The sequence below is a fragment of the Diachasma alloeum genome, unplaced genomic scaffold (genome assembly GCF_001412515.2).
Source record: "Diachasma alloeum isolate Michigan unplaced genomic scaffold, Dall2.0 Dall_scaffold_00354, whole genome shotgun sequence".
Taxonomy (NCBI): Eukaryota; Metazoa; Arthropoda; class Insecta; order Hymenoptera; family Braconidae; genus Diachasma; species Diachasma alloeum.
The window spans coordinates 839,332-849,656 of NW_021680493.1; the positions used below are offsets into that span (position 1 = coordinate 839,332).

A 10,325-nucleotide genomic window follows, 5' to 3' on the forward strand; every position below is an offset into this window, starting at 1 on the left:
TCCTTGTTCTGATCTGACGGAGGTAAAAATAACCGCAAGGATCAGCAGGACATCTGCTGGGGATTCAAACACGATGATTCCACTCGTAAATTCGTGAGGGACGACAAATACTGGATAATACAAAAGTATTAGTTTGTAAATGTTTGGTGAGCGTGGAGATCGTATATATTGAGAGAAGGGGAAACACGACACGCCACTCGAAAGTACACAGCCTCCGCGCTTGCAGTGGTGGTGTGCTTCAGTCTCTTTCTCCTTTTAATTCTTTTTTTAATATCAACTACCTCGACGCTGGAATTTTGTGCACGGCAGTTGTTGCTGACTTTTCGTTGATTGAGGTACATCGGGAGAAACATGAGGCTCTCATTCACCATGTAAGTACAATTTATTTATTACCACGGATTGCATTCGATCTAATGACATTTGGCTGAGTTCAATTGAATTGATTCTTCGATCGAGAATTTTTAAAAATTGAGAATAAGTCAATTCAATTATTTGATGTAAATTTAAAAAAAATGTTGAGAATGTGGAAGGCGGTTATTAATTCTAATCGATAGATCACTGAACTACTTTGATTAAATGCTGAAGATTAAGTAATTAATATCCTTGTAAGTACGAATAATCCTCGCGTGAATGCATTGAGAGTGAAAACATATGGTATATAGCAAATTGGAAAGTGGTTTTTAGTTAAAATCACGCGACGTGGGTCTGCCGGTTTCTGGGATATGTGTGTGAAGTCCTTGTGGACTTCAATTGCGATTGGAATCCTTGAAAAAAAATTGATACTGGTGAGTTTATCGGAGGCAATAATTTTGTTTGAGATGAAATGAGAATAGATTGGAAGTGAGGAGATATAGAGACGGAGAATAGAAGGAGAGACATTGTTCGCATTGGTCAATTTGCTGAATAAATCAAGAGTCGAGTGGTGAAGGATAATCTTGAGATATCTTGGAGGAGGACTTTTTTCCGGAGAGTTTCATTTACTGTTTATAATTTTAATCCGATCGAAACAACTTTACATCATTTTTCCATTATAATATATGAACAATTATTACAGATTTTTAAAAAATACAAATTCCGAATTTTTGACGATGTTAAATTCAGTAGCGAAGTGGTAAAATGGTGCAAGTCAATTTTGACTATTGACCAGTTTTCAATGAATATCTCGCAACCTAAGAGAGATAGCAAAATTCTTGTTATAACCTTTTTTGTGGAGCCGATTGAGAGCTACAACAAATGTAATTAGAAAATTTTGCTATCTCCCTTAGATTCGGAAATATTCCTCAAAAACTCAACTGGGAGATAAATCGACTAGAACCGTTTTACCACTTCGCTACTGAATTAATTTAATTAATTAATCGTCACGTTCGCAGAAATCATCGAAGGACCTTTTCGTAGATTTTCGAAAACGAATGAAAAAATTTTCCATCGGAAAAGTTCTCTCGACATTTTTTCCTCAAACCGCTACACTGAGAGACAAATCGGCATAATATGGCAAAAATAATTTCTTGAGTGGACAACATCGCATGCATATTCGATCAATTCATGGTAGGTTTCAGACAAGAAATCGGTGCTCTTCGGGCGAAAGGAGGATGATACAGAATGAATAAATGATATTTTTTTCTGGAAATTAGATAATATTCCTGAAGAGGCAAAGTGAGTTTGAGAGAAGGAAAAGATGTTATTGCTTTCCTTCAAACTCATTGCGATTGAGAGCAAGTGAGGGTTATATTTTAGAAATATCTGAAAGTTCTCCCCTGTGTAAATTCTGTATTCATTCAATATGAAAGTCTCTGATCCATGATTCACTGAATCGAAGCTTTTAGTATTTTTAGTAATTTTCTCATCTTTTGACACGAAATAAGCGATTTATTGAGGCAAGAAATTGTCACTTTATCGCCAAGTATTCGTGTTCACGTCATGAACATTTCACAGGATTCTTGCACAGTCTGACTCATTATGCGGAATTCTTATCCCAAGCGTTTTATCCTTAAAAGATGAGATATTTGACGCGAGAAATTAGTTTTGTGACATTATGTCGATATTTCTCTCAGTGTAATCGGCGCCTTCATCACACGAAGAAATCGAGATTCCCTTCTTCTCACATTTCTTCATCTAAAAATCCTTAATAAAATTCTTCTCACGTAGGAGACAATGGTGAAGGTACATACCGTTGTAATTCTACACTACGGCTAGAAAAAGTAGAAAAAAAGCATTATGTACCGTGATAATACCAATGAACGTGTCTTCCTGCACGACTAGCCAATAACGATTATAAAGTTAGTGAAGGAGTTATGCAAAACACTCTCCCGTTCAACTTGTAAGTGATGGAAAACCAGGAAATGATTATTAGTATGCAAGCTCGTTGAAAGCGTCCACATGTACGATACTGGATTGTTCCCAATAAATCTGTACGAACATTTGAATTTTTACCGTTAATGTCGTCTTGAAATTCCGGCAGAAAGAAAGAAAAATCAAATACGAACGCATTCTTTCGTTGAAGAATACATACAATGGGCCAATTATCGCTAGTGACATTGAGTGTGAATAGATAATTCTGAATTCACAAAGTTATTGAACTCCGAAGTCCTAAACCTCATTCCATGATTCACAATGGAGAAGGTTGGAATGACTTTTCCATGGAAATTTCTATTTGCGATTGAAAATATACTGAGAAAAAATTGCTTTTGCCAAGTATATTTACTCGCCACAAGTAAATGTATATAAATATTTGCATCAGACATGTTAACGCCAAGTAAATTTTTTTGTAGTTGGTAAATATACTTGGCAAAAGCAATTTTTTTTCTCAGTGTACAGATTGCGATTGTGATCTTTTGGTTCTGTAATTTTTTTCAGTTTCGATAATTGCGACATAACCTTTACTAAAGGTCCAATCGATATTTCATCATGAGATAAAAATTGGGGCGTTATACAAGAGTTAAAGCAGTGGTTTTCAGTGATTAAATTTTCCGATCGAATGACGTAAGGGAAATGTGAGAAAATTTGGGTCATCAGGATGGTTCAAATTCCATTATGCAATTTTTCTTTTTCATTTCCATTTCATTCATGGGAAATTAATTGCGTCATTTGAGAGCTGAGACGTGCGGGGAAGAGAAGATTGTTGAAAAATTTTAAATACAAATTGTTGGGCCGATGTCTCTGAAACTGAAAGATTTCGGGGAAAAGATCGGTAAATTCTGTTTCCTGCAGAATTTCGATGGAATTGTTTTCTTTACAAATATTAATAAATTGATAAAATGATTCGGGAAATGAACAGAAGGAAATGTTGGAACAACTTTTTCGCTGCTGGGATAAGATTTCTCAATAAGTTTTATGCTGGATTTCTCTGAACCTCGTGAGTATGAAAAAAATCGCGGAAATAATCGGCGGATCGATAAAGCAAATGCGAAAATTCTTAAGAAAGTTTTTATAAATATCTAAATGATTTTCGTCCTGCCGGTGAAATAGTCTGACAATAAATTACTTTGAACTCCTGGAATAGATAATAAAAGTGAGAAAAAAAATTTCGCGCTTGACATTGTAAACCTGACGCATTGATTATGAATAATTTATCCAGTGCGAGTCCTACGATTTATCCTGATTCATCCGCTGATTTCTTAATTCCCATAATTTTTCGAATCACTCCAAATGAATTGATCCATGTACCATTCCTGTAACTCTCATTTTTCACTTTCACTAGTGATGTTGCATGTTTCTAACAATCTCTCAACGTGATTCAGTGTCTTTGGGCGTTCAGTACAATCGAAATTCTCAAGTTTCAGTGAATGAAAATTCATTCAAATACATTACATAAAGTATGGAAGGATGAAGAGATTCCGGAGGACTGTGACATTTATGTAATTGGGAAGCAGAAAGTAAGAGTGATGGTGAATGGATTGAGGTTCGATTGATAAAGATTTTTAGTATCGAAATTATCATTTTATCAACTGTTAATTCACTCTGTAATGTTTAAAAGCATTTTGGGAGGTTTAATCGGCTCCTGTAACTACTTAGTTTTAACTTATGTTCAATTCCATATTTTTTATGAAATTTGGAAATGAAGTGAACTATGAACACGGAAAAAAACCTGAATTGAGTTTTCAAGTATACTTGACACTTCAGTGAAGCCTCAGAAAAATTTGAAAAAATTTGACATCTCATTCTGAAGTGTCTAGGAGGCCTATCAAAGAAAATATTAGTCAAAAATATCGTAAGCAGTCAGATTTTCAAATTTTCATTCCGAAACTCCGGGCCGTGTACAGTGTATAAGGCTAATTTTAAGAAAAACGCAGCAGCTTTGAGCTTGAAGATATAATAAACAGTAACATAAGAAATCTCACGGGACTTCTTCGAGTATGCGATCTAGATCACTCTTGATTCTCTTTCAGATGTTTCCTAGATCTTCCAAATTTATCATTATGTCGATTTATGCTGGTGCGGCGCAGCGCTTACGGTGCGACCAACGGCGTTGGCAACTTTTCCGCGACCAAATATCGACATAATATCACAAAACTAATCTCTTGCGTCAAATATCTCATCTCTTAAAGGATACAACGCTGAAAATCTTTCTTTCAAAATGGAATTAATCGCAGTAACTTACACATGTGATAAACTACCCAGAGAAAGTGAGTCTCTGCGACTATATACGTGAATGTCACAGGTCAAAAATCCACTTAGTGGTACAGGCGTGACAGGCGCAACGAGTGCATGAAAGAATTTTACATTAAAATGTGTTTTTTTTTGTCTTTATAAAAATGTTAACCACTTACTGAAGAAGCCCACAAAGTGTATAAATTCATGACTTTAATGATGCTGCAGACTACTGGGGCTGTGTTTAATGGCTGGCTGCAGGTCGGCTGAGGAGGATTACGAGTATGAGGATGAGCCAGCCCCTGCCCCAGTGACCCCGGCACCTTCTAAACCCGCTGGAAGACTTGGGGGTCTATTATCTCCACGTGCCAGGGCACCTGTAGGCAGAAAAGCTACTGTAAGAATCTGCAGAATGACAGTTGGTGATGGCAGGAAAAAATAGCAGAAGATCTTTTGTGGGGGAATTTAATCGTCGATGAAACGACCTTTCCAAGTTCTGGGATCAAATTTCTCAATTCAATATTTATTAAAGCATTGAGAAATTCTATGTGCAGTGCAATACTTTAATTTTTTTTAATTTTATGTGTAGTGCTTTACTGTGATACTAATTGTTCAATTAACTTGGTGTTGAGTAGTTCAGGGGGAATCATCAGAAGATCTTTTCGCAGATTATGAAATTTTCGATAAATTTTTATTTTCACCTAAATAATAATGTGATTAATGTGAAATTGGCCTTGATAAAGAGTGATGTTCAAGGGAATAATCGCAAGACATTGATAAATAGGGAAAACTGAGAATAAGAAACCAGTCACTTAATTTCAGGGGAGAAATCCCTAAAAGTCAGTACCGAAAACCTTTTATTTCAAGGGAAAAAAACTCTTCTTCTTAATTCTTGAAATGATTTGTATGGTTTCATTATTTAAACTTTTCATGTCTGAATTTGAATCTCGATATTGAACCGTTAGAAAACATTTTAAAAATCTGAAAAAAAGGTTTACCTTTGGAGGGAGATTAATGGAATAATTTAAAAATTGCAATTTCTACCATAAAAATAAGGTAACATGAAAAGATAAAAAGTAAGGTAGATGAAAAAATGATTTTTCCGAAAGTTTAAACAATTGCAATTATTTATTTATTATAAACAACGAATGTTTAAAAAATTATAATTCTGTGCAAAATGTAATTTGAATGATGCTGAATACTCATGATTTTCGAAAGAAACAAGATCGAGAATAATTGGGTCGTGTCCAGTGATATACTATGAATAACAACGGATTTATAAACAAGATTAGATGAATTTTGGAGCAGAAAAATTTGAGAAGCCAGATGTTCTTCATTCAAGAAGCGTTATTTCCTTAAAATAGAAACGGACGGCAATTCAAGTACAATTATACTTGATTCAAGTAAAAAATTACCTGGAAATTAGACAATTTTTATCTGATTTGGAAAAAATGTATTAAATTCAGGAGAAATTTTCAACTATTTCCGGAATGTTTTGCCGATTAAATTTTCGTACGACAGAGATTTGCTGGGAACTAAAGAATTTTTTGTCCTTGTGAGAGAATTTCATTAGCAACAAAAAAGCCTCATGACATTTCGTGCCAACATCGCCAATTCCTGAATAATCATCTAATTAATAAACATTTTATGTTTCCACTTCGGAATCACCATAAAATCCTCATAAAGTTAGAAAAATCGTTTGCATCGTTAGTTCGATTCATATAACTGACACGAGTAATTCGTGGAATTTTATTCGCAGCCGGCATCAACAACACCAAAGCCAGTTGAGCAACCGGTTGAAGAAGAGTTCGACGAGGGTGAAGAGGTAGTGGATGAAAATCAAGAGCCAGAAGAAACATCAACGACCACCACTGAAGCAACTAAAAAGCTCCGTGCTGGAGGAGTTAGGCCGTTCAGGTAAAAACATAATTGACATCAAGCGAGGCAAGTTGTAAAGAAGTGATAATTTTAATTTCCAACATCTCATTGGATATGAAATTATTTCGATGCTGAGTGAGTCTGAAAATTTCGAGAGATTTTTCTCATTGAAAAATTCTCGAGTTGGACAAAATGCCTCGTAACATTTTCTTTAATCACTCGATTACATTATTTTATTCCTACTTAGATCGAATGAGGATCTTCTAGCCGCTCTTAAACGACGAAGGGCTGAAGTGGGAACACATAAGAAAGAACATCCGACAACGCAGACATCTGCAGACTCTTCAACATCGAAGTCAAAGTAAGTATTCAATGGTTTTCGATTAAATGAAATTCGATTCGATTTGAAATTTTACTGAAAATTCCAGGCAGTTGCAAATTGTTGAACGGCAGGAAGACGAGAATTCTTATTAATTAAAAGTACAAGAATATAATTACTTGAATATCCCAGATTTCTATCAATTTTCACGCAATACTTGAAATGAAATTTACAGTTTCTATTTATTTTTTCGTCAAATTGTGAATTTCCAGTGACGAAATTCTTTGAAATTTCAGTGCCACTGTCACTGTATAAAAATGCTCAATAGAAGGGCCGGTAATTGTGGCGGAATTTATTTAAAAGTGTATCACAAGCAAAATCACATAAGAAACTCGAATTTCATACATATGTTTGTCAGCTGTTCGATGATTTAGCAATTAGTGACTTATATCATGAGACTTTTCTTCAGCTCTTAATGTGTCCTTTAACCAAAAATATTTATCATCTCCTTCTGAAACAATTATGTGAGTAATTCCACGAAAAAATACTACAAGATTTTTTCCTTGTTTTTCACAAGAAAAAATCTTACGCAATTTTTTATTAAACCTCCTCGCCCTCCTCGCCCCAGCTCGAAATTGAAGTTTCATTCACTGAATAATGCAAATTGATAATTTTCAGAGCCTCGGGGCGTAAGAATAACGAATCAACGACGAGAGCACCAGCTCGCGGTAGATTTGGTGGCAGCACAAGAGGAAAAAATACTGAAGAAGTTCAAGAAACTCAACACGAAGAAATCCAAGTGAAACCCAAGCCGTATCGCAGAGGTTGAAAAAAAATCACAATTAATTCCCAATAAATTTCAATTGCCTCTTCCAAATAATTCAATTGAGCTCAAACCCCTGAAACCAACTCAATCTATCTCATTGAGTCTTGCACAGAGGACTCTCCTTTATTCTTCCATTCCATAATTCGCACTCTACTCCCCTCGAGGCCTGCTTCTCCTCAAAATCCTCCCCCCACTCCTCATTTATCGTTTATCCTCCTCTGTGACGTCTTGCGCTGCGGAGTGCGCAGTGAGTCACAGACGGTTATGTTCTTCTCCTCCCACTGGCGCGATCATCCCCACTATTCCCAGCTTTCCCTTCTCTCATGCCGCCTGAACTGGCGGAGTGGGGGTCTCTCCTTTACTCGCATTTCACATGAAATCGCTTCAAGGACACACCTCGAGCTGTGGGAATTAAGAAGAGTCCACTGTACTTTGTCATTACCTAATTGTGACTTATTCCGCAGTTGAATTATTGTTCTCAATTGTACCGTTTTGTTTGAATTTTCTGTCCTCTCACTGATATCATGTGATAGATCCCTTTGAACATTCGGTTGATTTCATAAATTTCGGAGATGAATACTACTATCAATGTGATAGACGTTTCTAGTAATTTCGACGTCGTACGATGCAATTCTGACTCCCCAACACCAGATTCTCTTGTTTTTTAAATAGAGGACGTTATCATGTACATAAAATGATTAAATTACCGTCCATTCTTTTTTTAATATTAATGATAAATTTTTGTATAAATGTAAATTAGTGATAGTAAAAAAACAAATTAATTCCCACAAAAAAAATAAATAAATGAAAATGTCTTGGAATTTAATTTAAGTGAAGGATTTTTTTTTCATTCGGTACACAAATTTCAGATACCACTTCGCGAATATCCTCGGAAATAATAAGTCTATGAATTATTAATCGAAGTTAAGGGTGCAACACAGATAGTTCCGAAACTTCTTGGAGATTTTCCGAATTTTCTGAAAATTTCCAGGATTTTCTGCCGGAAACAGTAGAAATTTCCGGTCTATCCAGAATACTCTGGAAGATGGAATCGCTTTTCATCGTTACACGGAGAGAAATATTCAGTAAAAATTAAAAATGGTGATTATAATTATCTTAATTAATTTCGGAAATTTTGCAGAACTGTCACGGAATTTTTACAGAGCGTTCCGTAATTTTTATCTGAATCTCCTGTGAAAAATTACGATCCCGTCACTCAAATTGTCTGAGTCGATTCCGTAATCGGTGAGCGAATTGAGTTCCGTAATTTTTATCTGAATCTCCTGTGAAAAATTACGATCCCGTCACTCAAATTGTCTGAGTCGATTCCGTAATCGGTGAGCGAATTGAGTTCCGTAATTTTTACTGAACATTTCTCTCCGTGTATCCGGGAGATAATTTTCCCATCTCAATTTCCGCCAAGAGAATTACGAGGGAATTACGAGTAAACTTGAATAATTATCAAGTGAATTGTCAAAAATTAACAGTATGCGGTAAATTATCCTCTAAACATTCCGCGACCGGTCGAGTTCATCGAATATTTCCGTCAAGTTCTCCTGTATGTAAAAAATCGAGATCTTTCGCAATAAAATCCGCAAAACTTATCCCAATTTGATTATCTCCAAACAATTTTGCGCCTTTTTGTTCTCAGCCCACTACTTGTAGACATATCCTCACAATGATATGCAGGTAAAAAATTTTATGGACTCATCTGCCATTCTTCAGAGCTGTCACACCTCTCGGCTAATAAAAATCGAAATGTCGAAAGTCTCAATGACTTGATTTCAGAGCTGTAAAAGACTTCACAATTTCGTAACTCGATCGAACACGATTCGACCTATCCCATTGTCTGAACACCTGCAGATGTTCTCGGTAACAAAATGAATTCGTCGAATCCTGTTGCTCTTTGTAAAGCCTCGGCAGCCCGAAAAATGTAATTGAATTTATATCGAGGGTGACCTTTTACGGTTATTTTTCTTCATGACAGAAGGGGAATTTGTGAAAAGTGCATTCTCATCGTTGGAAGAAATTGTGAGTCCCACGAGTGTTGGAATCACGTTTGATATTGCCGGAGACAATGGAGAATAGTCAAGTGATGAAATGAGGAAGGTGGGCATCAGCCTCCACAATCAACTGGAATGTCAATATTAGAAAATAATTCAAATTGTCGATATCTAATTGAGAATATTATTCTATCAATCAAAAACTCACTGATTTGTGTGAATTATTTCGTGAATGTTAGTGAAAAATATCAGAAGACGATAAACAAAGTCGAATGTATTGACACAAGAATAAACAAATTTATATTGGAATTATAAAATTGGTGAGCAATTTCATTTATGAGATAAATTGCGAATTTCTCTTCTTGAAGTTTCATATTCAGTGTTGAAGGTCGCTCTCTAGGTAAACTCCGATAAAACAAGTGTATCAGCGAAAAACGTGAAAATGAAGTTTTCAAAGTCAACAACTCACAAAGAGTTCTCACAACATTTTTCTCATTTTTTTACTATTTAATTATCTGAAGGTTCTGGAGGAATGGGAATCTTTAGTGAAAAGAAATTCCCAAAATTGGTCCATAAAAAAAAGTGAGGAAGAATTTTTAGATTTCTTCCCTGAAAGTGAGAGGAGAGCCCGACGGCCTTGAGGGCAACTGCGTCCGAACATTTCACTTACGAGTCGTCTTGGGTCTCGGGTAACCCGAGGATGCCATGGCCA

General features: G+C 35.7%; 1 protein-coding gene across 1 annotated transcript; it reads left to right on the forward strand.

Annotated features, from left to right (window-relative positions):
- The first annotated feature begins 237 nt into the window (after window positions 1-237).
- Window positions 238-8,388, forward strand: LOC107041050. Its single transcript, XM_015261409.1, has 5 exons — window positions 238-371; window positions 4,816-4,984; window positions 6,347-6,504; window positions 6,713-6,826; window positions 7,463-8,388. The coding sequence occupies exons 1-5, from the start codon at window positions 352-354 to the stop codon at window positions 7,611-7,613; spliced, it is 612 nt and encodes a 203-aa protein (XP_015116895.1). The 5' UTR covers window positions 238-351; the 3' UTR covers window positions 7,614-8,388.
- The last annotated feature ends 1,937 nt before the right edge of the window (window positions 8,389-10,325 follow it).

Excerpts from the sequence above, each read along its gene's own strand:
- LOC107041050 (XM_015261409.1), top strand. The coding sequence starts at position 352 with ATGAGGCTCTCATTCACCAT. Across the intron at positions 4,985-6,346 it reads CTGTAGGCAGAAAAGCTACT|CCGGCATCAACAACACCAAA; the intron begins GTAAGAATCTGC and ends TTTTATTCGCAG. Across the intron at positions 6,505-6,712 it reads GGAGGAGTTAGGCCGTTCAG|ATCGAATGAGGATCTTCTAG; the intron begins GTAAAAACATAA and ends ATTCCTACTTAG.